Here is a 27,857-nt window from a genome sequence, read left to right on the forward strand (position 1 = left end):
GCTTGGACCGTATTTAAAGAGGACGTTTCAAAAGTGATGATGAAGGGACGTTGTGTTGTAACATGCGCCTTTCATCGACGCAAGTGTGCCTAATGAACCGAGCGTATGTGAAGTCAGATGACAGTTTGGAGGAAAGATGGAAATGAAAACCATAATGCTTCACAGACTTCAATTAAGGCGTTGTGGGAGCACTTTTGGCAGCTTTGCGGCGTATTTTTCCTGTCATTTGTCACCTGTCTCGACATAGATGTGTATATTTGGATAAAACAGGGTTTTATCCTATCAGAGTGGCTCTATGGATATATTCTATGATTATATTTTTGGTTGAAATGAAGCTCAATGAGGGTCTGATGATGATGATGATGATGGTTTTGGTAATGGAGGTGGACAGCAGGTTCTGGCTCCTCTGGTCCAAGTGCTGACTCCACATTTGGAGATAATAACGGTCATGACTGCAAGATGATGTACAGAATATTTGCAATGACTAATTGGGACTTGTAGTCACGATGCACCGAGCCATGCAACATGTCTCCCTTTAAACTCAATGCAAACTATTTAGAATCGCAGTGACATCCTAGTTTCGTGGCCTTGACATGGCTCTCGTTATTTGTACGTGTCATGTTGCCCGTTCATCAAGAGGTTTTGCTATGTATCATTTGGCATATCATGCCCACACAAAAAAAACTATTCCACAGTTCCCAATGTTCAAACAAATTGTTGGTACATATAAAGTTACTATGAAGAATGCATTTTTGATAAGGAGTAAAGCAACATTTTTTTTTTGTAATTTCCCTATTACATTACATATTTATTATACAATATACTACAATTGTGTGGAATAGTTTTTTGTTGTTGTTGTTAGTTTTGAGTGTGGTAGGCAGCAACAGTGACGATTACTGTCCACTAATTACAAGGATGTCCAAAGTGCGGTCTGAGGGCCCACTCCTTTTAAAAAAAAAAAAACGCATATATATGGGCTTCACGGTGTCAGAGGGCTTAGTGCGTCTGCCTCACAATACGAAGGTCCTGAGTAGTCTGGGGTTCAATCCCTGGCTCAGGATCTTTCTGTGTGGAGTTTGCATGTTCTCCCCGTGAATGCGTGGGTTCCCTCCGGGTACTCCGGCTTCCTCCCACTTCCAAAGACATGCACCTGGGGATAAGTTGATTGGCAACACTAAATTGGCCCTAATGTGTGAATGTGAGTGTGAGCGTTGTCTGTCTATCTGTGTTGGCCCTGCGATGAGGTGGCGACTTGTCCAGGGTGTACGCCACCTTTTGCCCGATTCTAGCTGAGATAGGCATATATATATATATATATATATATATATACCGTATATATATATAATGTATGTATGTGTGGTAAAAAAATCATAAGACTACTTCATCTCTACAGAACTGTTTCATGAATGGGTTCCCTCAATCGTCGTTCTGTAGAGATGAAGTAGTCTTGTGATTTTCCCACACATACATATTGCGCTCTATCACGGTATCGAGCACTATTCTCTGGATAATCCAATTAAGACATATATATATAAGGGCGGAAGGCGGTGTACACCCTGGACAAGTCGCCACCTCATCGCAGGGCCAACACAGATAGACAGACAACATCCACACTCACATTCACACACTAGGGCCAATTTAGTGTTGCCAATCAACCTATCCCCAGGTGCATGTCTTTGGAAGTGGGAGGAAGCCGGAGTACCCGGAGGGAACCCACGCTTTCACGGGGAGAACATGCAAACTCCACACTGTAAGATCCCAAGCCCGGGATTGAACCTAGGACTGCAGGACCTTCGTATTGTAGAATAGAGAATAGAATAGAAAGTACTTTATTGATCCCTGGGGGAAATTCAGCAGCAAAGTCAGTGAGGCAGACACACTAAACCCTCTGCCACCGTGAAGCCCTATATATATATATATATATATATATATATATCTTCAGTAATGCGGACGTTGTACCGGTCCGTTGTGGTGAAGAAGGAGCTGAGCCGGAAGGCAAAGCTCTCAATTTACCGGTCGATCTACGTTCCCATCCTCACCTATGGTCATGAGCTTTGGGTCATGACCGAAAGGATAAGATCACGGGTACAAGCGGCCGAAATGAGTTTCCTCCGCCGTGTGGCGGGGCTCTCCCTTAGAGATAGGGTGAGAAGCTCTGCCATCCGGGAGGAACTCAAAGTAAAGCCGCTGCTCCTTCACATCGAGAGGAGCCAGATGAGGTGGTTCGGGCATCTGGTCAGGATGCCACCCGAACGCCTCCCTAGGGAGGTGTTTAGGGCACGTCCAACCGGTAGGAGGCCACGGGGAAGACCCAGGACACGTTGGGAAGACTATGTCTCCCGGCTGGCCTGGGAACGCCTCGGGATCCCCCGGGAAGAGCTAGACGAAGTGGCTGGGGAGAGGGAAGTCTGGGTTTCCCTGCTTAGGCTGTTGCCCCCGCGACCCGACCTCGGATAAGCAGAAGATGATGGATGGATGGATGGATATATATATATATATAATGGAAAAAAACACGCAGTAGAAATATTTTGAAAATGCGTATTATAAGTCAAATATTTCAAATATATATAATATACATAACGATTATAATTTATAACATTGATTATTTTCCAGCTTTTAAATTTAAGTAACAATAGTTGATCGCTGCTTGTGTCACTCTGGCACCCTCTAGTGGCCTGCAGTGTAAGTGAATTGCTTGAACGTCCTAATAAAATTTATTGTATTTATTATTTTAGTGCCTGTTCAAGTATTTAAAACACTTAAATCTCAGCGTTGCACAGTTTCACTTTCCTGTATAAAAACAAGCCGGGGAGGGCTGCACTTTGGACACCCCTGCAGTAGAAGTAGTGATTGCAAACCTCACATAAAATCTATTTCTAATGTTTTTCCACTGTTTGACTCTTTATCACGCACACTGCAGTAATTGCAGGTGTTTGAAGGCTGGCAGGGTTAGGCCATACTTCTAATTTTGGTATCAATCCGATACCAATAGATTTTTCTTGATATTTTACGAGATCCTTGAACAATTTTGTGATTTTGCCTTTCAGTTGAAAATGACTGTGATATTAAAAATGTATTTTCATTAATAGAATCATTTGAGAACAAATACAAGATAATGTAACACTAACAACAAAATAACAGTTACTCCCCCTTTTGTGACATTCATTCGTGTTAGGTTCCAAGAACCCCAGCGAATGGTGGAAAAAAAAGTTCCCAAAATTATTTTTATACTCCAAATCTAATAATATCCGTCGCACCGTCCTTGATTTTAACACCTTAATGAACAGACATGTCTTGTCCAGAGTATCTTCCTGTTGGATAATGTTGAGTAAATTGACCTGTGACAGCGCGCCCTCTGCTGGACTTATACCGTAGCTGCAGCACTCAGTGCAAAATAAGTAAACACAGCTATTGGCTCTCATTCCAATTATTTGGCTATTTGCCCCCAATCCTGTGTCCAACCACTTATTGTCTGAGTTTGTAAACTATATATAAAGAACAATACGAACAAAAAACATCTGATATTTTTTTAAATAAAAATGGACAAGTGGAAAACATTGGTCCGATACTGACGCTACACTTGGTATCAATAATTGATATTAGAATCGCTTCTGCTCATGACTTGTGTATTTCTTGACATGTCGATACTGTGGAGTACGTGTAGTACCCTGCTAATAAGTAGGAGGGCATATTTGGCCTTTTTTTTTTTTTTTTTAAAGGTTGCATATCAGCGGGACCTTTTCCTTGTTTTTGTTCCCTAACGCCGCTGGTCACTAAGCACATTCCTTCTGTCCTTGTTGTTGAGAAACATTTTTCCATACTTTCCCTCTACGAGTGTGTCTACTGTGTGCTGACTCACGTGTATATAGTAGTACAAATCCGTGTACACATGTGCAATACACGCTATTCAAGCAATCTATAACTGTGACTATTATTGATGATGTTTGTTCTCAGCCCGTACTTCTACTGCTCCTTTTTGTTCAAACGATGCTGACTTTTTAGTCCTCATTCACGCTTTTACTTCAGGGCTTTGTGGACATTTTATTTAAGCCCTCACCCCTTTTTTTTTTTTTTTTTTTTTAAATTCTGTCACTGTTATTGTTGTGATGTTAAACCTGAATATTGTTTGTTGTTTTTTTAAGTGGGTCTGTTAAATTTGTCTGGAAACTCAATAAAGCAATTCACTGACTGCTTGTTGCATCGGAGTCACCTTTTTTTTCTTCCAGAATTTGGACGTACACTTAAAGGCCTACTGAAACCCACTACTACCGACCATGCAGTCTGATAGTTTATATAACAATGATGAAATATTAACATTGCAACACTTGCCAATACGGACAGTTTAGTTTGCTAAATTGCAATTTTTAATTTCCTGCGAGGTATCCTGTTGAAAATGTTGGGTATGATGACGCGTGACGTCACCGGTTGTGGCGAACATTTTGAATTACACAGTATTCTGGACATCTGTGTTGCTGAATCTTTTGCAATTTGTTCAATTAATAATGGAGACGTCAAAGAAGAAAGATGTAGGTGGGAAGCGTTGTATTGCGGCCGCCTTTAGCAACTCAAACAAAGCCGGTGTTTCCTTGTTTACATTCGGCTCTTACCGTCGACATGAGCAGAGAGTTTGCGTCGTTCCTCCTGCAGCTGTGGACTCTCTTGCCTCCTCCCACCGGCCGCCACCGACCATCGGATGCTTACACCGTGGAGGGGGGGAAAAATAAATCTCAGTCCGGCTGCCTTGCCTCGTCGCGAAACGTGGCTTCCCTCGGAGACACACCCCTCTGACTTTCAGGCACGAGTACGACCATATAATCTCACTAAAACACTAGTAACAAAATAAGCAGATAAGGGATTTTCCAGAATTATCTTAGTAAATGTGTCTAATAACACCTGAATCGTTCCCACTGCCCTTTTTTTTTTTTTTTTTTTTTTGTAGTACTTCACTCTTACTATCCTCATCCACGAATCTTTCATCCTCGCTCTAATTAAAGTGGAAATCGTCGCTTTTTGGTCCGAATCGCTGTAGCTGCTGGTGGCCATGATTGCAAACAATGTTCAGATGTGAGGAGCTCCACAACCCGTGACGTCACGCGCACATCGTCTGCTACTTCCGGTACAGGCAAGGCTTTTTTATTAGCGACCAGAAGTTGCGAACTTAATCATGGATGTTCTCTACTAAATCCTTTCAGCAAAAATATGGCAATATCGCGAAATGATCAAATATGACACATAGAATGGACCTGCTATCCCCGTTTGAATAAGGAAATCTCATTTCTGTAGGCCTTTAAGTCTAAAAGTGAAAAATTGGGGAGAATACACAGGACATTTCCGATACCTGGGATCTGGCAACCCTCCATAGTCGTCATCAAGGCTACCTAGCAGAAAAGGGAGCAGCGTTGCCAGATGTGAAAAGACACTCAGCGGTGGATCACTCGGATTGTGTGTCGATTAAGGACGCACGATGAAAATATAGGACAGAAAAACATTATTACTTTTTTAATAACATTTATTTATTAATTTGATAATACAGGTACTGAGAAAACATATATAATAAATACCATATTACAGAAAAATAATACAAGTAAAATTACACCCCCATCCTACATTTTAGTCACAGTGGGTAGCAATGTACTGCCTTCCTCTTCATCACAAGCAGATACAGAATTACAATAACTGACTAAAAGTGTGTGTGGGGGTAGGGGGGTGTAACAACAGTAGTGAATGTCCCCTATGGGCATCCGTAGTATGTTTGGAGCATGCGCGGTTGGTTCAGTAAAGTCTACACCAGTGGTTTTCAACCACTGTGACGCGGCACACTAGTGTGCCGTGAGATATTGTCTGGTGTGTTGTGGGAAACTATGCAACTTTCCCTAATTGGTCCAAAAAATATTTTTTGCAAATCTATAATCATAATAACAAGACAGCATTCATCCATCTTCTTCCGCTTATCTGAAGTTGAGTTGTGGGGGCAGCAGCCTAAGCAGGGTAGCCCAGACTTTCCTCTCCCCAGACACTTCGTCCAGCTCTTCCTGGGGGACTCCGAGGCGTTCCCAGGCCAGCCGGGAGTCATAGTCTTCCCAACGTGTCCTGGGTCTCCCCCCGTGGCCTCCTACCAGGGTTTACCGCAGCGCTTTGTTGATAAGGTGGCCACCTTAATAACAAAGAGCCACCACCTAAATTAAAGTCTTTTTTTTTGTGTGTGTGTCCTGTCCAGCTTCTCAGGCAAATCATCTAGTTGATGTAGATGCCCACATTGGCTGTTCAGATTTACTTTACAAAAGAGAAGTGTAGGATCCTTCACTTGTTGTCTTATTTGTATTTTACTTTATCAAATGTATTTATATTATCATTTGGTGCTAAACTAAAGTTTTAACAAGCTGCTATGCTTCCTACTGCCTCTGTCAGTATGTCTCTCTAGCACCCAGCATTGTCCCACCCACACAACCATCTGATTGGTTACACGCAGAGCAGTAACAGCCAATCAGCAGTATGTAATCAGAGCGCATGTAACAGCCAATCAGCAGTGTGTGTTCAGAGCGCATGTAACAGCCAATCAGCAGTGTGTATTCAGAGCGGTAACAGCCAATAAGCAGTGAGTATTCAGAACGCATGGAGTCAATGCTCACGGCAGAGGCAGGCAGAGAGGAGAGACGGTGCGGGTTAGCAGAAAGATGTTTAGCAGGTGATCATAATGCAGCAGACTCTCCCCAAATTATAATAAACACCTCCCAGTCACCTATGAGCCTTTTGACGTTCTAGAACTATAAGCGGCAGCTCAGTTTGTTCGCAGTCCTTTAGGTGAAGGCTAATTAGCTTTTAGCGTAACGTTAGCTCATTTTGCGGTGTGTGTGCATGCTTGCGTGCGTGCTTGCTTGTTACGGACAGCAAAGCCCTGTCTGTCTGAGAGAAAGACAAGCATTATTGATCTACAGTTAACAACTAAGTTATTTCACTTTACCCTTTTCTGTGTTGAAGCAGCAAAAAAGGAGATTGTGTTAAATGAAGAGTTTCTGTTTCTGAGGTGTGGTGAAATTATTCTCTGCATTTGGCCCATTACCCTTGATCAGAGGTGGGTAGAGTAGCCAGAAATTGTACTCAAGTAAGAGTACTGTTACTTTAGAGATTTATTACTCAGGTAAAAGTAAGGAGTAGTCACCCAAATATTTACTTAAGTAAAAGTAAAAAGTATGTTGTGAAAAAACTACTCAAGTACTGAGTAACTGATGAGTAACCTGATTATGGCAACAAATAATGCACAAAAACATAAAAATAGCAATGAGCAAATTCAGAGCCAGGAATATCTCTTAAGCAACTAAAACAATAATATATATTACATAATAGTACATTAAAATAAAATTTAAAAAATGGCACAATGAGCCACAATAACTTAACAGCACCATAGGCTCAGTAGGCAATCATTGATTTGATTGATTGATTGATTGATTAAAACTTGTATTAGTCGATTGTACAGTACAGTACATATTCCGTACAATTGACCACTGAATGGTAACACCCCAATAAGTTTTTCAACGTTAATCAATTACTTAATAAATGACCAAGTCGAGGTGATCTACCTCATATATACATACACACACATATCATTTATACACACACATTTCATATATATATATATATATATATATATATATATATATATACATACATACATTTATATATATATATATATATATATATATATATATATATATATACATACATACATTTATATATATATATACGTAAATTTATATATACAGTATATAATTTATATTTATTTATTTTGCCGTTTTTGTTCACATGTTGAAGGTGTTTTAATGAATATACATGCATGTTTAACATATAGATTCCTATATTTCATGAAGACAAGAATATAAGTTGGTGTATTACCTGATTCTGATGACTTGCATTGATTGGAATCAGACGTCCACGTTTTCAAATGGAGGAGAAAAAAAGTTCCTCTTTTCTGTCTAATACCACATGAAAGTCGTTTGTTTTTGGCATCTCATCTGTCCAGCTTCCATATTCGTTTTTATACACTTTACAAGAAATACATTGGCGGCAAACTCCGTGTCTTGCTAGCTTGTTTGCGCTGGCTTTCGGAGACTCTTATTTTGTTAGCGCAGGCGCGATGGAGCAGCACTTTTATTGTGAAGACAGGAACTGTGCGATCAGTCTTAAGGCTTTTGACGGGAAGTACCGTTGAAATAAAAAGTGTTTTTTTTCCTTTACACTTTTGATTGATTGATTGATTGAAACTTTTATTATTAGATTGCACAGTACAGTACATATTCCGTACAATTGACCACTAAATGGTAACACCCCAATAAGTTTTTCAACTTGTTTAAGTTGGGTCATGTGACCGCCTGGCTCTGTTTGATTGGTCCAACGTCACCAGTGACTGCATGTGATTGGTGAAACGCAGGCATGCGTGGATTCTACTTTGAAGCTCTGTCATTAACCAAAACAAACATTAATAGATCGATTTAAAAAAGTAGCGAGTAACGAGCTGAATGTAGATAAATGGAACGGAGTAAAAGTAGCGTTTCTTCTCTATAAATATACTCAAGTAAAAGTAAAAGTATGTTGCATAAAAACTACTCGTAGATGTACAATTTATCCCAAAAGTTACTCAAGTAAATGTAACGGAGTAAATGTAGCGCGTTACTACCCACCTCTGGTAAAGAGTAAGTGTTTTGTTTCACTATCATTGTGGTTTAGTGTAACCGGTTCTCAAGCCGAGTGGTTAAAGCAGCTATCTTCCAATCAAAGGGAAGGGAGTTCATCGGTCAGGTCCATCCATCGGTAACTTGGAAATCTCCAGTCACAGTTTTATATCATAGTTTACCGTCAACGGTTCGCAATTAAATATGTTGTTGGGGCCTGAAATCTCACTTTCGGTGGGCCAAGGATAGCTAAGTAGTGGAAGCAGCTACCTCCCAATCAAAGGGTACAGGGTTCAAATCCCAGTCATGACCATCCATAACTAGGAAAGCTCCACCCGGATGAGGTAGTATTTTATATCATAGATTACCAAGACAGGTTCGCAATTAAATATGTCATTGGGGCCCAACATTTGTCTGTATGAAGTACAAGGGTAGCTGAGTAGTTCAAGCACCTATCTACAAATCAAAGGGGTCTGGGTTCAAATCCCACCCAGGTCCAATGGTAACTATGAAAGCTCCAGCGGCAAGAGTAAATATTTTATCTCATTATTTACTGAGACAGATTCGCAAATAAATATGTCATTGGGGCCTGAAATCTATTGCTAGGACATCCAAGAATAGCTGAATTGTAAAGCAGCTAACTCCCAATCCAAGAGTGCAAGGATCAAATCCCTGCCAGGTTCACTGGTAACTATGAAAACTCCACCAGCAAGAGTACATGTTTTATATTATAGCTCACTGAGACAAGTTCGCGATTAAATATGTCATTGGGGCCCGAAATCTTGTCTAAGGAAGACCAGGGATAGCTGAATGGTTAAAGCTGCTAACTCCCAATCAAAGGGCACTGGGTTCAAATCCCATGCAAGTTGATCGGTAACTAGGAAAGCTATTGTTTTGTATCATAGTTTACTGAGACAGGTTATCAATTGAATATGTCATTGGGGCCCGAAATCTGTCCATAAGAAGACCAAGAATAGCTGAATGGTTAAACAGCTAGCTCCCAATCAAAGGGTCCTGGGTTCAATCCCAGTCAGGTCGATCGGCTTGCCAAGCCAAAGAGAGGGAACGCCGGAAAATGTGGGGGTGCATCACCTCCCCCCACACAAAGTAAAGCTAAGTGGTAGCTGGTTAATTAACTTATAGTTAAAAAGGTAAGTATGGGTAATAATAATAATAAATAGTCTATAGTCCAAAAGTCTAAGGGTAATTTCGGGGGTTAGCTCCTCCTGTGTGCTGAGGCTAAAGTTGGTAAGTGTACCATCGGTAATTCCTGGCTGGGATGGGTGGGAATAGGAACATGAAAATTAATCAGTGTGAGTGTTGACCAATCAGCTCTCCTCGGTCCGACCAACAATTAGTCAATTAGTTAATAAAAAAAATAAATACATAAATACAACAAATTGGAATGATTGAAGAGAGAACACATATAGTAGTTCTTACTGTTGGAATAGTAAAGATACTACACCCCCTTAGATAATGAACTCCTTCTCTGTGTTTGAAATGTATTTGAATATTGGCAGGTAGAACCTTTTTGTTTGCTTTAAATAGTAATTGAGCTAAAATCAACTAGATCAGGCAGTTTTAGTAATTTAGATTGTAAAAATAAAATATTTGTGTGGTCACAATATCCCACCTTGTGTAGAATTCTTATTGCACGTTTTTGGAGTGTAACCAGGGGATGTAGTGAAGTTTTGTAGTTGTTGCCCCAGATTTTGGCTGCCAATTCTGATCCGACATTTACAAAGAAACTGTTAAAACTCTCCACAACATTATTCATATTATAATTATCTTGGTTGTTATCAGTGAAATAGCTAGGATACAAGTTATTTTTTGATTTGCCTTTAATTATAGTGTTAAGTATTCCCCACACCTCCTTAGTGTTGTTCTTATTCCTATGTAATAGATTGGTATAATATCAATCAATCAATCAATCAATGTTTACTTATATAGCCCTAAATCACTAGTGTCTCAAAGGGCTGCACAAACCACTACGACATCCTCGGTAGGCCCACATAAGGGCAAGGAAAAATTCACACCCAGTGGGACGTCGGTGACAATGATGACTATGAGAACCTTGGAGAGGAGGAAAGCAATGGATGTCGAGCGGGTCTAACATGATACTGTGAAAGTTCAATCCATAATGGATCCAACACAGTCGCAAGAGTCCAGTCCAAAGCGGATCCAACACAGCAGCGAGAGTCCCGTTCACAGCGGAGCCAGCAGGAAAACATCCCAAGCGGAGGCGGATCAGCAGCGCAGAGATGTCCCCAGCCGATACACAGGCGAGCAGTACATGGTCACCGGATCGGACCGGACCCCCTCCACAAGGGAGAGTGGGACAAAGGAGAAAATGAAAAGAAACGGCAGATCAACTGGTCTAAAAAGGGAGTCTATTTAAAGGCTAGAGTATACAAATGAGTTTTAAGGTGAGACTTAAATGCTTCTACTGAGGTGGCATCTCGAACTTTTACCGGGAGGGCATTCCAGAGTACTGGAGCCCGAACGGAAAACGCTCTATAGCCCGCAGACTTTTTTTGAGCTCTAGGAATCACTAATAAGCCGGAGTCCTTTGAACGCAGATTTCTTGCCGGGACATATGGTACAATACAATCGGCAAGATAGGATGGAGCTAGACCGTGTAGTATTTTATACGTAAGTAGTAAAACCTTAAAGTCACATCTTAAGTGCACAGGAAGCCAGTGCAGGTGAGCCAGTACAGGCGTAATGTGATCAAACTTTCTTGTTCTTGTCAAAAGTCTAGCAGCCGCATTTTGTACCAACTGTAATCTTTTAATGCTAGACATGGGGAGACCCGAAAATAATACGTTACAGTAGTCAAGGCGAGACGTAACAAACGCATGGATAATGATCTCAGCGTCTTTAGTGGACAGAATGGAGCGAATTTTAGCGATATTACGGAGATGAAAGAAGGCCGTTTTAGTAACGCTTTTAATGTGTGCCTCAAAGGAGAGAGTTGGGTCGAAGATAATACCCAGATTCTTTACCGTGTTGCCTTGTTTAATTGTTTGGTTGTCAAATGTTAGAGTTGTATCATTAAATAGAGGTCGGTGTCTAGCAGGACCGATAATCAGCATTTCCGTTTTTTTGGCGTTGAGTTGCAAAAGGTTAGCGGACATCCATTGTTTAATTTCATTAAGACACGCCTCCAGCTGACTACAATCCGGCGTGTTGGTCAGCTTTAGGGGCATGTAGAGTTGGGTGTCATCAGCATAACAGTGAAAGCTAATACCGTATTTGCGTATGATGTCACCTAGCGGCAGCATGTAGATGCTGAAGAGTGCAGGGCCAAGGACCGAACCCTGGGGAACTCCACACGTTACCTTAACGTAGTCCGAGGTCACATTGTTATGGGAGACGCACTGCATCCTATCAGTAAGATAAGAGTTAAACCAGGACAGGGCTAAGTGTGACATACCAATTCGTGTTTTGATACGTTCTAATAAAATATTATGATCGACGGTATCGAAAGCAGCGCTAAGATCGAGGAGCAGCAACATAGATGACGCATCAAAATTCATCGTTAGCAATAGATCATTAGTCATTTTTGCGAGGGCTGTCTCCGTGGAGTGATTTGCCCTGAAACCGGATTGAAAGGTTTCACATAGATTGTTGGACGCTAAGTGTTCATTTAACTGCTCCGCAACAATTTTTTTGAGGATTTTTGAAATAAAGGGAAGGTGAGACACCGGTCGGTAGTTTACCATGAGGTCAGGATCGAGGTTAGATCTTTTAATATAATTTCTTACTAGTCCTTATTATACCAGTCAATTTATTTTTATATGTTTTATATCTATGTTCAGAGTCTTCAATCGGTTTCTTTGTATATTCATTTTTTGAGCCAGGTTTTACATTACTTAATTTGATGAATTGTCTATATAATGTGTTTTTCTTTTTACAAGCGCTTTGTAAACCCTTGGTTAACCATGGGCACTTTAAAGTTTTGTTGTTGTTTCTAATTTTTTTTATTGGACATTTTTGGTTATATGTTGAATTAAATATATCTATAAATGATTCAAAGGCACTATTCACATCCTTTTTGTTGTACACGCAATCCCAGTTTTGCATTGTTAGGTCCTGATTTCATAGATTGAAAGAGTCTTCTGTTCTAACTCGTTTGTAAGTATATTTTTGCTGTGAATTCAGGTCTGTACTGGTCTCATTATTATACACTGTGAATACAGGCAGATGATCGGTTAATTCAGCATCCAACATTGCAGAATGGTTGGAATAGGTAGTAGCCAGGTTTGAAATTCTCCTAAGCAAAATTATTGCTATTGTGCAGGACAATGGTGCACTTTATTAAAAAAACAAAAAAATTTTTGTAACACTTGCCTTGTTTTATTTGGCAAGTCGAAAGGACATGGTGCCAGTATGATGTTTTTTTCAATAAAGTATTGGAAATGTTAGAAATGTAGTTCGTCTCTTTTATCCGATTATTAATCGATTAATCGAAGTAATAATCCACAGATTAATCGATTATCAAATTCATTGTTAGTTACAGCCCCAATATATATATATATATATATATATATATATATATATATATATATATATATATATATATATATGTGTGTGTGTGTGTGTGTGTGTGTGTGTGTGTATACAGAGGTGGGTAGAGTAGCCAGAAATTGTACTCAAGTAAGAGTAGTGTTACTTTAGAGATTTATTACTCAAGTAAAAGTAAAGAGTAGTCATCCAAATATTTACTTGAGTAAAAGTAAAAAGTATGTTGTGAAAAAAACATTCAAGTACTGAGTAACTGATGAGTAACCTGTTCGTTTAATAATTACAGCAACAGATAATGCACAAAAACATAAAAATAGCAATGAGCAAATTCATAGCCAGGAATATCTCTTAAGCAACTAAAACAATAATATATATTAAATAATAATACATTAAAATAAAAAAATTAAGGCAAATTGAGCCACAATAACTTAACAGCACCATAGGCTCAGTAGGCATTTATTGATTGATTGATTGATTGATTGATTGATTGATTGATTGATTGATTGAAACTTGTATTAGTAGATTGCACAGTACAGTACATATTCCCTACAATTGACCACTAAATGGTAACACCCCAATAAGTTTTTCAACGTTAATCAATTACTTAATAAATGACCAAGTTGAGGTGATCTACCTCATATATACATACACATATATATCATATATATATATACAGTGTATAATTTATAGATTTTTATTTTGCCGTTTTTGTTGAAATGTTAAGGGTGTTTTAATGAATATACATGCATGTTTAACACATAGATTCCTATCTTTCATGAAGACAAGAATATAAGTTGGTGTATTACCTGATTCTGATGACTTGCATTGATTGGAATCAGACAGTATAGTGCTGATAATGTCCACATTTTCAAATGGAGGAGAAAAAAAGTTCCTCTTTTCTGTCTAATACAACATGAAAGTCGTTGGTTTTTGGCATCTCATCTGTCCAGCTTCCATATTCGTTTTCATACACTTTACAAGAAATACATTGGCGGCAAACTCTGCAGCTTGCTCGCTTGTTAGTGCTGGCTTTCGGAGACTCTTATTTTGTTAGCGCAGGCGCGATGGAGCGGCGCTTTTATTGTGAAGACAGGAACTGTGCGATCAGTCTTTAGGCTTGTGACGGGAAGTACGGTTGAAATAAAAAGTGTCTTTTTTCCTCTACACTTTTGATTGATTGATTGCAACTTTTATTAGTAGATTGCACAGTACAGTACATATTCTGCACAATTGACCACTAAATGGTAACACCCCAATAAGTTTTTCAACTTTTTTAGGTCGGATTCGACGTGTGACGGTCACGTGACCGCCTGGTTTTGTTTGATTGGTCCAACGTCACCAGTGACTGCATTTGATTGGTGAAACGCAGGCATGCGTAGTTCCTACTTTGAATGCGTGTCTGACAAAATGAAAACAAACAAAACGTGCATTAACAGATCGATAAAAAAAAGTAGCGAGTAACGAGCTGATTGTAGATAAAAGGAGCGGAGTAAAAGTAGCGTTTCTTCTCTATAAATATACTCAAGTAAAAGTAAAAGTATGTTGCATAAAAACTAGTCTTAGAAGTACAATTTATCCCAAAAGTTACTCAAGTAGATGTAACGGAGTAAATGTAGCGCGTTACTACCCACCTCTGGTTGTGGGGTGTGCTGCAGCCCATCTCAGCTGCATTCGTATGGAAGAATAATTTAATGGTGCAATTTGTGTATTTCAATGGGTACACAGTTATGCTCTCCAAACACAAGGTTGTGGGTTTAAATCTGAGGGAAGGTCATACTTAAAAAAAGATTAAAAATTGCATTCTGATTAAAGCCTCACTTAAAAACATTATTTTGGTTAATTTTGGCAGCACCAGTAGACAAAAGCGGTAGTGGTTTGCCAAAAGGAAGACCGCATTTTTCCATTGACCATTATTGCTACCACGCAAATTCCCGATAGCTAACATTAGCATTATAATTTTTATTTGAGCATCAAAAGGTACTTACTAGTAAAGCAGGAACTGAACCAAGGCAGCATCGGTAGAAAATCCCTCCTTGTCTTTGAGCTTGCGCAAAGTGAGTAAAAGTTCGGCCAACGTGTAGCCTCCCTTTATGTTTTTGTGTTCTCAGACATAACTTTTTTTTTATTTGGTTGTTGATAGCAGTAATTGCACGTAGATGTACTTCTACTTCTTTCAGTTTTCTGGTGGCGCGTAGGCGTTCGCATCGTCTTCTGTCTTTTTAACAAATTGGGAAAGGGGGAGTGATGTTTGCTGTAAAGCAAGTCAGCACATTTGTCATTTTTGTGTGTGTCAGGGTTCCTGCCACCCTCCTCAAAATTGTTAAGTGTCAGTTAAAGCAATACAGAACCCCGAGGCCATGACAGAGGTGTCCTTCAACAAATTGTACGTCCATGTATTATCCCAAAAGTTATGAAAATATTTTATGAAGGTTTAAAAGTGCTGCTTACAATTGTTCACAAATAAGAAAAAATAAAAACAATGATTTATTTGCTTTATTTTGTCCTGTATTTCATTCTGATTATAATCATGATCAACAAATCAAAGGGAAAAAAATCATTGAACATTTTCAAATAAAAAGGTATGATCATTAGTATCATTACCTGCGATATTGGTCCTGTACGTACTCTGTATTAGATCAATACCAACATTTTAAGTTATTTAGTATTTATTATATGGATTTGATTGTCCAAAAAAGCAGACTTACTATGCCATAATCTATATAATAAAAAGGGTCAAACTCGCTTCTCAAAATATTTAGCGCATGCTTAGTATTACCGCCTGGTCAAACTCGTGACGTCACGAGTGACACTTCCCCTGTCATCATTGTCAAAATGGAGGAGGCTGATTTCAATACTGGTAAATTGAAATCTCATAAAGGGAAGAAGATTAAGAGCTCTTCAGTAGGATTTAAGGTCCAAGCTTACATAACACTCAAATTTTTACTGCATGCCGGAGTGAGAAGAGGTTTTAAAATAATTAGTGCATGCTTACTTTTACCGCATGCCTTTGGTAAACGCAGGAGTGAGAAGAGGATTTAAATTATTTAGCGCCCGGGCAGCAATTCAAGGAAATATGGGTTCAATTTGTGCATGCTTCTATGTGTGTTCAATAACAGAAGCAAAATAAAAAATGCATATATGAGTTCTGTTTTAGTTATCCCAAAGACGCAACTTGTTGGATAATCACTAAAATGATATTCACCTAACGTTTCAAGATTACCGTTTTATTTAATTAATATCTGGTAAACGCTCCAAATTCCTGCTGTTGATGTAGTTGAGCGTCGATGTCATCGAACCGACTACGGGGAGCTGAAAGAGCCAGTTGTGTAAAGCGAGAACGTAAAAACTCTAACCTTAAGGCTTAAAACTAAACAACGTTATGTGGTCTCCTGGGCTGTGTGTGTTATGAATATATATTTTTTTATTTTTCAAGAATGCAGTTATTTTGATGTTAACAGAAACTATGTACTGTTTCAACAATTCTAGACTGCCTTTTAAATAAAGCTTGGAAAAAAGTAACTCAATGCGGAAGTGACGTCATGTGATTTTGCAGCGCGTGTGAAAGGTTTTACGGAACTATATAAACATGTAGCTACTGTACCATAACAATATTTTTCTGTTTTTTTAAAGTGCCATGATGTATAATGTTGGTGAAAAAGTATCATGTTGACTAAGCTGGAAGAGGACGCCACAACTTCATCATTTAGCTGAGGTTCAGGTAAGCTTATCTTAGCTCACTGTTCCTTCATTTTCAAACATTTTAAACAAACACAATATATACAACCTAGTTTCACCTTTTTTTCATTTCTTTGATTTAATTTCTGTTTTTTATACATGTAAAATTGCTATCTTTTGGAACTATGACCCCGTTGTGTGTACAGTTACAATATTATTGAAGTGCCGGTGCGTTCATAGTGCTGCTCGGGGTCAATTCCATTCTGCAGTCCGGTTTTTTGGCATATTGTAAAAATAAAAGGATTATTAATGAGATAATTATTTCATATGATTCTAATTTGCTTTGTCACTTACCATGAATTGATTAACGTGGACCCCGACTTAAAGGCCTACTGAAATGAGATTGTCTTATTTATACGGGTATAGCAGGTCCATTCTATGTGTCATACTTGATCATTTTGCGATATTGCCATATTTTTGCTGAAAGGATTTAGTAGAGAACATCGACGATAAAGTTTGCAACTTTTGGTCGCTAAAACAAAAGCCTTGCCTTTAGCGGAAGTAGCAGACGATGTGCGCGTGACGTCAGTGGTTGTAGAGCTTCTCACATTGATTACAATCATGGCCACCAGCAGCTAAAGCGATTCAGACCGAAAAAAGGGACAATTTCCCCATTAATTTGAGCGAGGATGAAAGATTCGTGGATGAGGATAGTGAGATTGAAGGACTAGGAAAAATGAATGGCGAGGACAGTGGGAGCGATTTAGATGTTATTAGACACATTTACTAGGATAATTATGGAAAATCCCTTATCTGCTTATTGTTTTATTAGTGTTTTAGTGAGATTATATGGTACCTGAAAGTCGGAGGGGTGTAGTGACCGCCAGTGTCTCCGGTGAGAGGAGGTAATAGTCCGCAGCAGCGGCAGGAGGACGCAAGCTCCGCTCATAACTACGGTAAGAGCCGACTTATTACCACAATTTTCTCACCGAAACCTGTCGGTTGACATGTGGTCGGGAACCATGTTCGCTTGACCGCTCTGTTCCATAGTAAAGCTTCACCTTCTGGAATTTTAAATAAGGAAACACCGGCTGTGTTTGTGTGGCTAAAGGCAGCCGCAATACACCGCTTCTCACCTACATCTTTTTACTTTGAATTCTCCATTATTAATTGAACAAATTGCAAAAGATTCAGCAACACAGATGTCCAGAATACTGTGTAATTATGCGATTAAAGCAGACTACTTATAGCTTGGATCGGGCTGGAAAAAAATGTCCGCTACAACCCGGACGTCAAACGCACGCGTCATCATATCGCGACGATTTCAACAGGACACTTTGCGGGAAATTTAAAATTGCAATTTAGGAAACTAAAAAGGCCAAATTGGCATGTGTTGCAATGTTAATATTTCATCATTGATACATAAACTATCAGACTGCATGGTCGGTAGTAGTGAGTTTCAGTAGGCCTTTAAACAAGTTGAAAAATTTATTGGGGTGTTACCATTTAGTGATCAATTGTAGGGAATATGTACTGTACTGTGCCATCTACTAATACAAGTTTCAATCAATCAATCAATCAATCAATCAAACAAACTTGTAACACAAGGTATGTTACACAACACATATAGCTTATAATCTACTTAAGGATCTTCATCCATCCATTTTCTCCCGCTTGTCCCCTTTTGGGGTCGCGTGGGGTGCTGGAGCCTATCTCAGCTGCATTCGGGTGGAAGGCAGGAATACACCCTGGACAAGTCGCCACCTCATCATAGATAGACACAGATAGACAACATTCACACATTCACACTCACATTCACACAGTAGGGCCAATTTAGTGTTGCCAATCAACCTATCCCCAGGTGCATGTCTTTGGAGGTGGGAGGAAGCCGGAGTACCCGGAGGGAACCCACGCATTCACGGGGAGAACATGCAAACTCCACAGAGAAAGATCCCGAACCCAGGACTGCTCAGGATCTTCGTATTGTGAGGCACAGGCACTAACCCCTATTCCACCGTGCTGCCCTTACTTAAACTACTGAAATGTGATTTTCTTATTCAAACGGGGATAGCAGGTCCATTCTATGTGTCATACTTGATCATTTTGCGATATTGCCATATTTTTGCTGAAAGGATTTAGTAGAGAACATCGACGATAAAGTTTGCAAATTTTGGTCGCTAATAGAAAAGCCCTGCCTTTACCGGAAGTATGTGCTCGTGACGTCACGAGTTGCAGGGCTCCACACATATTCACATTGTTTTTAAATGGGAGCCACTAGCAGTAAGAGCAATTCGGACCGAGAAAGCGACAATTTCCCCATTAATTTGAGCGAGGATTAAAGATTCGTGAATTAGGATATTGATAGTGAAGGACTAGGAAAAAAAATAAAATAAAGTGAGGGCTCCGGGCGGCGGCAGTGTGAGCATTTCAGATGTAATTAGACACATTTACTAGGATAATTCTGGAAGATCCCATATCTGCTTATTTTTTTAATAGTGTTTTAGTGAGATTGTAAAGATTGTAAAGACATACCTCGAGGTCGGATGGCTGTGGTGAACACGAAGTGTCTCAGAGCTGCTACAGGACGACGAATAATCCAATGATTTCTCCGGTAAGATATATATCACAATTTCTCCATCCAAAAACATGCTGGTTGACGTAGAGAAAACATGTTCGCTTGACCGCTCCACTTCAGAACAAACATAGAAACACCAGATGTGTCTCGGTGCTAAAGACAGCTGCAATCCACCGCTTTCCACCAACAGCATTGTTTTTTATAGTCTCCATTATTAAATGAACAAATTGCAAAAGATTCAGCAACACAGATGTCCAAAATACTGTGTAATTATGCGGTTAAAGCAGACGACTTTTAGCTGCTAGTGGTGCAGCACTATTATTTCCTAACAGTCCGTGACGTCACGCGTATGCGTCATCATTCCGCGACGTTTTCAACAAGAAACTCACGGGAAATTTAAAATTGCAATTTAGTAAGCTAAAAAGGCCGTATTGGCACGTGTTGCAATGTTAATATTTCATCATTGATATATAAACTATCAGACTGCGTGGTCGGTAGTAGTGGGTTTCAGTAGGCCTTTAAGGATCTTTAATGTACAAAATATATCAAAATGGTGCCATACAATTTTCCTTTGTGAAAAAAGTTTGGTTTAAAAAACACATTGGCAAAGCAGCATTTTTGTATTTAAATGACTACCCTGGCGCAGTCCTGTTTCACCTAGTTTTGTTATTTTCCTTTAAAAGGTATTGTGGTAATTGGGCACATATGCCTATAAATACTTGGATTTTAAATCAAAGCCTTTTTTTCTATTCCTTGTTAATGCATGAGGTTTATATTCAGTATGGTATTATAGACTTTATGATGTCGGTCTATCTGTGTTGGCCCTGCGATGAGGTGGCGACTTGTCCAGGGTGTACTCTGCCTTCCGCCCGAATGTAGCTGAGATAGGCTCCAGCGACCCCGAACGGGACAAGCGGTAGGAAATGGATGGATGAATGATAGACTGTATAATATAGCTTTGTGTGTGGTAGGTCAGCAGCAGTCATGGCTGAGGCCGGAGCTCATCTTACCTACGGCAGTGCGAGGGAGCAGCCGTCCATCTTTGAGGTCTTGGCTCAAGAGTCTCTGATGGAGGCAGTGAAACCAGCACTGAGACATGCTGTCAAGGTGAGCCCCCTCTGTGCTACTAATTGGGTTTTGGCAGCGTCTGAATTTAGACGAATCCCCTTCCTTTTTTCGATTCCGGTTCCCAACGTTTCTCGATTACGATTCTTTTAGGAGGCAGTGTTAAAAACATAGTATTTTTCGGACCATAAGGTGCACTGGATTTTAAAGGAAGTTTTAAAGGGGTCAAAAACTTCCTTGTAGTTTACATAACATGTAATGGTGGTTTGTTGGTCAAAATGTTGCTTGTATTATTTTTTACAGACAATCTTCGAGCCGTTTTCTGACTGTCTCTTCAGGATGCGCCATTTGGTGGACAGGTTTTGTTTACGTGCCTCCACGTTGACTACGTCTTATCCCCGTCATCTTTGTTGCAGTTTTTAGCACTTCCTTAGGTACTCTACTGACCGATTAAGTTTGAATTACACACTACTTTGTGTTACAAATGGCAACAAGGGATGGTGAATGCTGTACAACAGGATGATGGAGAAAAAGAGGGAGTTTACTGACTATGGTGCGGATTACAATAGCAGACGCGCACAAATATTTGTGATTTATGCCGATCCCAAATACACTTCAGCAGGAACCATTAGGTAAGAAAATTTGGTTTTGCACAACAGGGCAAAACAAAACACCAGATAATGTCTCCAAATAGGTGCCATTTTGGGGTTCTTATACACACACGAAGCACGGTAAGTCTGACTACGGTAGCCGTAATGCACCAACAATGTATCAAGCGTTGCAGTTTTGTAGCTTACCAAAGTCGAACTAAAACATTTTGACAGATTTTTGAGCGCCATGTGCAATGTCCTATATTCTCAATGAAACATCAAAATTTTGATCTTTCTTGCTAACCGGTACTTACTAGCGGCATTTTTTGAACAGGCGTCAACCTGCAGTCCACACAAATCTCTTATGTATGATTGCCATCTACTGCTCACACATATCATTACACAGTGTGCAAAATAAAATTGGTAAGTACAAACACAAATAACACGTACATTAGGTGCACCGTGTTATAAGGCGCACTGTCAAGCGCTCTTTATAGTCCGAAAAATTCTGGTACTCTGAATTTCTCGCAGGGCTATTTTCAACCAATACATACATATCAATCTTTGAACTTAAATATGTATCTTGTAAAGTTTATTTTCACATGAGTACAGTTTCACAAAAGTCTCACTTTATTTTTAAAAACGTCATAAAAAACATTTACACATATTCTGTTGTTTGTCTAAGAGATAGGGATGTTCCGATCAGGTTTCTATGCTGCCGATTCTGATACCAATCATTCATGAGTGAAATAGGCCGACACGATCACATGTAATAACTGTAAATTTATATTTCAAGTTTAAAAATATCAACACAATATATAAACTAGTTTATTTTATTTCATTAAATACATTTGTTTGATCAAAAAAAAGTCAAAAGTACTGTATTTTTCGGACTATAAGTCACAGTTTTTTTTTTTTTCATAGTTTGGCCTGGGGTGCGATTTACACTCAGGAGCGACTTATGTGTGAAATTATTAACACATTACCGTAAAATATCAAATAATATTTAGCTCATTCGCGTAAGAGACTAGACGTATAGGATTTCATCGGATTTAGCAATTAGGAGTGACAAATTGTTTGGTAAAAGTATAGCATGTTCTATATGTTATAGTTATTTGAATGACTCTTACCATAATATGTTAGGTTAACATACCAGGCACCTTCTCAGTTGGTTATTTATGCCTCATATAACGTACACTTATTCAGCTTGTTGTTCACTATTCTTTATTTATTTTAAATTGCCTTTCAAATGCTATTCTTGGTGTTGGGTTTTATCAAATACATTTCCCCCAAAAATGTGACTTATACTCCAGTGCGAATTTGGTTTTTTCCTTCTTTAATATGCATTTTCGGCAGGTGCGACTTATACCCCGAAAAATACTGAAAGATATCCATAATGAAAGAAAAGCAAAAACTACTATCCACTCCTCATTGAAATAATTTAGTTTTTGCCCTTAAAATCCTCCTGTGTGCAATATACAAACATATTAATACTTGTATCAAATATAGTTTATTTTTCGCGCTTGCGCCGGGAGACTCTTTCCGTTTTTTGCCCGTGGACCGTCACCAACTTGCCGTTACCGTTCACATTCCTATGCTAAATATATGCAGAGCTTCTATTTTTGCGAGATGCCGCATCAAATCTGTTCATCCATACATCCATTTTCTACCGCTTGTCCCTCTTGTTGGACAGGAAGTCATCGACAAACACAAAATAAATTATCCAGTTTACTTATCAAAGTTTTCAGACGTAATTTCATCTTGTTGCCACAAATGGATGAGAACATTATGAATAATAACTAAAGAATAATGTACAGTTATTTCCCTGTAAGCTAAATGGGGTTATGACGGCCTGCGTCAAATATCAGCAGACCAGGAAAGCAGAGGACTGGTTGTGTGACACGCTGGCCGGGGATGATGTTACTGTTGTGTTGTTGCTTGTTATCAAGGCAGGACCGAGTTTATTTGCTTTTGCTTCTCTGGAAGGACATAAACGTTTTGTCGTCCGCTTTATTTCTACCTCCCTAATCACATGATTATGCACGGATTCATGAGATCTCGTAAATGTCCGCACTTTTTCGCTCCACGATGGAGCCCCAACAGAACAGCGGTGGGGATTGCCGAACGGTGAAGCGATGAAGTTGGTCCGCGGCCGTTTCGCATTCAGTGGAAATTCGGGGTCAGGGGAGCGGCTCCACACTGTGTATGAAGATACAGTCAGCTGTGGCAGATTCTTCTGGTTGGCAGGCTGAGCAAGGAAAATAGGAATCAACGTTTAAATATTTAAACGTTCAGGGGAGAACTGGAACACAATACACGATCCACTCCTCCTCCTAACTAATTCTGATGGCTTTATGACCTCAGGTTCTGGCAGAGTCCAACCCCTCTTTCTTTGGGTTCCTGTGGCGGCGCTTTGATGAGTTCTACCTGCTGCTGGATGTCCTCCTGCAGAATCACTTCCTGTTTCACTGTAGCGCCTCCTTCTCTGAGAACTTCTACGGACTGAAAAGGGTTACAGGAGGACGGGGCCATCCTGTTTGCCTGGGGCTTCCAAGAAAGACCTGCTGGATGTCTCTTCTCCTTCTCTGCCTGGTGCCTTATCTGCGGGCCAAGCTGGAGGCCAGGTGTGCGCGCCAAAGGGAAGAGGAAGACTTCTCCATACGGCTCGCACAGAGCAGGACCCAGAGGCTGTACCGGGCGGCGGTGGCAGCTTACCCGTATGTCAACACAGCTTGGCAGTCCTGGGTCTTCTGTCAGCAGCTGCTCTTTGTCTTCGGAGCGGTGCGTACCCACAGTCCTTTGCTGTGGCTGGCGAACGTCCGACTGGCTCGGCTCACCGCGCGAGATGTCCGAGACATGGAGCCGAACGCCAGCAAAAGTGGCAGCCAGGCTGGTGCCAGGTACGACTCGCCGAATCACACTCGCTGGCCGCAACATTAGGCACACTTAAAGTTATAATTAAACTGTCATGCAATCTCACACAACACTGGACCACTATTATTATTATTATTACTACAAGTGATTCTGAAATGGTGTGGTACGCAGGCTCCATCTCGTGGTACGCCACTAAAGTTTTATCTTCCTATATTCAAAAATTGTGTGTAGTATTAGTTACCAAAATTGTTAAATAAAACCTCTGGCTTGTATTTATTGAATACTTAGACCTACTACAGTACTTTATTTTAATGTTGGTCATTGTGGGGCAGTATAGCTCGGTTGGTAGAGCGGCCGTGCCAGCAACTTGAAGGTTGCAAGTTCGATCCCCGCTTCCACCATCCTAGTCTCTGCGGTTGTGTCCTTGGGCAAGACACTTTACCCACCTGCTCCCAGTGCCACCCACGCTGGTTTAAATGTAACTTAGATATTGGGTTTCACCATGTAAAGTGCTTTGAGTCACTTGAGAAAAGCGCTATATAAATATAATTCACCTCACATTATGGTGATACGTTTAAAAGCCTACTGAAATGAGATTTTCTTATTTAAACGGGGATAGCAGGTCCATTCTATGTGTCATACTTGATCATTTCGCAATATTGCCATATTTTTGCTGAAAGGATTTAGTAGAGAACATCGATGATTAAGTTTGCAACTTTTGGTCGCTAATAAAAAAGCCTTGCCTTTTCGGGAGGAGTAGACGATGTGCGCGTGACGTCACTGGTTGTAGAGCTCATCACATCCTCACATTGTTTACAATCATAGCCTTATCTGCGGGCTAGAGCGATTTGGACCGAGAAAGCGACAATTTCCTTGTTAATTTGAGCGATGATGAAAGATTCGTGGATGAGGATAGTGAGAGTGAAGGACTAGGAAAAAAAAAGACAAAAAAAAGGCGAGGACAGTGGGAGCGATTCAGATGTTATTAGACACATTTTCTAGGATAATTCTGGAAAATCCCTTATCTGCTTATTGTGTTACTAGTGTTTTAGTGAGATTATATGGTACCTGAAAGTCAGAGGAGTGTGGCCACGGGTGTGGTGACCGCCAGTGTCTCCGGTGGGAGGAGGTTATAGTCCGCAGCAGCTGCAGGAGGACGCAAGCTCCGCTCATAACTACGGTAAGAGCCGACTTATTACCACAATTTTCTCACCGAAACCTGTCGGTTGACATGTGGTCGGGAACCATGTTCGCTTGACCGCTCTGTTCCATAGTAAAGCTTCACCTTCGGGAATTTTAAACAAGGAAACACCGGCTGTATTTGTGTGGCTAAAGGCAGCTGCAATACACCGCTTCCCTCCTACATCTTTCTACTTTGACGTCTCCATTATTAATTGAACAAATTGCAAAAGATTCAGCAAAACAGATGTCCAGAATACTGTGTAATTATGCGATTAAAGCAGACTACTTGTAGCTTGGATCGGGTGGAAAAAAAATGTCCGCTACAACCCGAGACGTCAAATGCACGCGTCATCATACCGCAACGTTTTCAACAGGACACTTTGCGGGAAATTAGGTTGGGATCCATGTTCGCTGTGATCCATAGTAAAGTTTCACCTCCGTGCATTTTAAACAAGGAATCACAGTGTGTTTGTGTTGCTAAAGGCTAAAGCTTCCCAACTCCATCGTTTTACTTTGACTTCTCCAATATTAATTGAACAAATTGCAAAGGATTCAGCAACACAAATCTCCAAAATACTGTGTAATTATGCGGTTAAAGCAGACGACTTTTAGCTGTGTGTGTGCGCAGCGCTCATATTTCCTAACAGCCTGTGACGTCATCATTACGGGGCCTTTTTTACGAAAAAACTCCCGGGAAATTTAAAATTGTAATTTAGTAAACTAAAAAAGGCCGTATTGGAATGTTTTGCAATGTTAATATTTCATCATTGATATATAAACTATCAGACTGCATGGTCGGTATTAGTGGGTTTGAGTAGGCCTTTAAGAACCACTGTTATTATGCAATATAATACATAGTACAAATACATACTCCTGAGAGATGCTTGGTACCCTGCAGTTGAGTGAATAAACTCCCCTGGCCACGACAAAGAAATAATGACAATAATTCTTCCAAACTCACAATGTGTTCTCTGCTTTTTTTGCAGCGTGTCACAGAGGATGTGGTGGGTGACGTCACAAGCGGCGAAGGCCGTGGGCATCTCCCTCTCCACCTCCCTCTCTATGGGGGTCTTCTTCTTACAGTTCCTGGAGTGGTGGTACTCCTCCGACAACCAGGCCACCGTGAAAAACCTCACCTCCCTCCCCGTGCCTCCACCCCCCATCCACCTGCAGACGGCCGACTATAGCGAGAGCCGTGACAACACGCACTGTCCGCTTTGCCGGAGGCTCCGGGTAAACGCCACCGCCCTGTCCACGTCGGGCTTTGTCTTCTGTTATCGCTGCGTGTATACGTACGTGAAAGCCAAACGCCGCTGTCCGCTCACCGGCTTCCCGACAGAGTTGCAGCACCTCATCAAGATCTACTCGCCAGAGAGCTAGATCACTTGACCGACTTGGTCCAGTTCCACGTCTCATTTATAACAGTACAGTCAAATTTTATCAATCTAATTAAATAAAGTGGAGCAATTCCAACCCAATCTCAGCTTCACAATACTTTGGATATAAATTTACAAAGCAATTGAGCATGATTGACTCACAATTCCTTAGTTTTTGGTACTTAGCAATTGTTTTTACAGTGAACACATTTGACACTCTTGCCAGTGATATAATCAATATTATATGATATTACAAATAATTTCTTTACCACATGTTTACGGCGCCTGTTAGTCACAGACATATTGCAACTGAGCACTAATAAAATATTCATAATAAAAAAAAAAAAGACTATGCACAAAATGTCGAAAAACTATGTCAACTAACTGCAAAAAAGTTTCATTATCATTATGTTTCTGTGCAAACAATGACTCGTTTCCGCCTCAGTTATGTCAATGTGAAGTCAACGCAAACGTGTTCCACTGTACAAGGTTTTGCACCCACAGTGGTGTCCACAATACACATAAATGAGTGCGCAAAACTCGCATCTCTGAACTTTGACAGAGTACACCTAATAAACAGTTTATGGTTAATCATATTATTTTGGTTGGATGTATCACATCTCGGTTGTTTATGTGCTATGAAGAAAAAAAAATTGTAAATTTTTTGGTTAAGATTTAATGTCTTGACTTTGACTCCTGTGGTTCTGGAGCTTCTTGAAAATAGCGCAAAAAAGGTGACGTTTGTGTTTGTACAACGTGAACTTTTTAACTCCGAAGTAAACGTTGCAACTGTAATCAAGGCTGCTCTTGTAGAGTAATTGAAATGAATATGATGTATAATTTGTCTTACAGAATTGATACATGGATTATATGTCAAATCAATACTTCATGGGTTTTTTAAATATTTAATAAAGTTTAATAAACAGACTATTGGAAATTTTGTGGAGCGTCTCATTTGCTAAATATATGTTTATTGTTGTGTACTTACTACTACCACAATACAGACGTATTGTTTGCTATTGGAATTGGAGTTCAAAATAAGTCGGTTTGATACATTTAACCCGGATGTGATCTGGAGGGTATTCCAGGTAGGAGGTTCGACAAACTTTTAAGTTTACCCAAAGATGAGTGTCAGCTTCCAGAACAGCTGATCCGAATTAGTTAATCAATTCTGAGTTAAGACCACAATAAAAAGCCATGATCACTGGAGCGCTGGTTTCTACGAATCACCATAGCAACTGGGGACAGAAAAGGCCTTAAGTGTTAATGATTGTTAATAATGTATCCGAACCCTTTTTTTTAATAAATAAAGAAAAGTAAAATAATA

The 27,857-nt window shown here is 40.0% G+C and overlaps 1 protein-coding gene across 2 annotated transcripts; it reads left to right on the forward strand.

Annotated features, from left to right (window-relative positions):
• Positions 1 to 16,699: 16,699 nt before the first annotated feature.
• pex12 (peroxisomal biogenesis factor 12) lies at positions 16,700 to 27,467 on the forward strand. Of its 2 annotated transcripts, none has more exons than XM_061884205.1 (4): positions 16,700 to 16,911; positions 20,400 to 20,550; positions 23,463 to 23,998; positions 26,141 to 27,467. In XM_061884205.1, the coding sequence occupies exons 2-4, from the start codon at positions 20,428 to 20,430 to the stop codon at positions 26,532 to 26,534; spliced, it is 1,053 nt and encodes a 350-aa protein (XP_061740189.1). In that variant the 5' UTR covers positions 16,700 to 16,911; positions 20,400 to 20,427; the 3' UTR covers positions 26,535 to 27,467. The 2 variants fall into 2 exon arrangements, with proteins under 2 accessions (XP_061740189.1, XP_061740188.1); XM_061884204.1 differs by having other exon boundaries at positions 16,703 to 16,911; positions 20,415 to 20,550.
• The last annotated feature ends 390 nt before the right edge of the window (positions 27,468 to 27,857 follow it).

Source organism: Nerophis ophidion, linkage group LG23, assembly GCF_033978795.1.
Source record: "Nerophis ophidion isolate RoL-2023_Sa linkage group LG23, RoL_Noph_v1.0, whole genome shotgun sequence".
Lineage (NCBI taxonomy): Eukaryota > Metazoa > Chordata > Actinopteri > Syngnathiformes > Syngnathidae > Nerophis > Nerophis ophidion.

Coding starts and splice junctions, on each gene's coding strand:
- pex12 (XM_061884205.1), top strand. CDS start 20,428: ATGGCTGAGGCCGGAGCTCATCTTACCTACGGCAGTGCGAGGGAGCAG. Junction 20,551..23,462: donor CACTGAGACATGCTGTCAAG/GTGAGCCCCCTC, acceptor TTATGACCTCAG/GTTCTGGCAGAGTCCAACCC. Junction 23,999..26,140: donor GGCAGCCAGGCTGGTGCCAG/GTACGACTCGCC, acceptor CTTTTTTTGCAG/CGTGTCACAGAGGATGTGGT.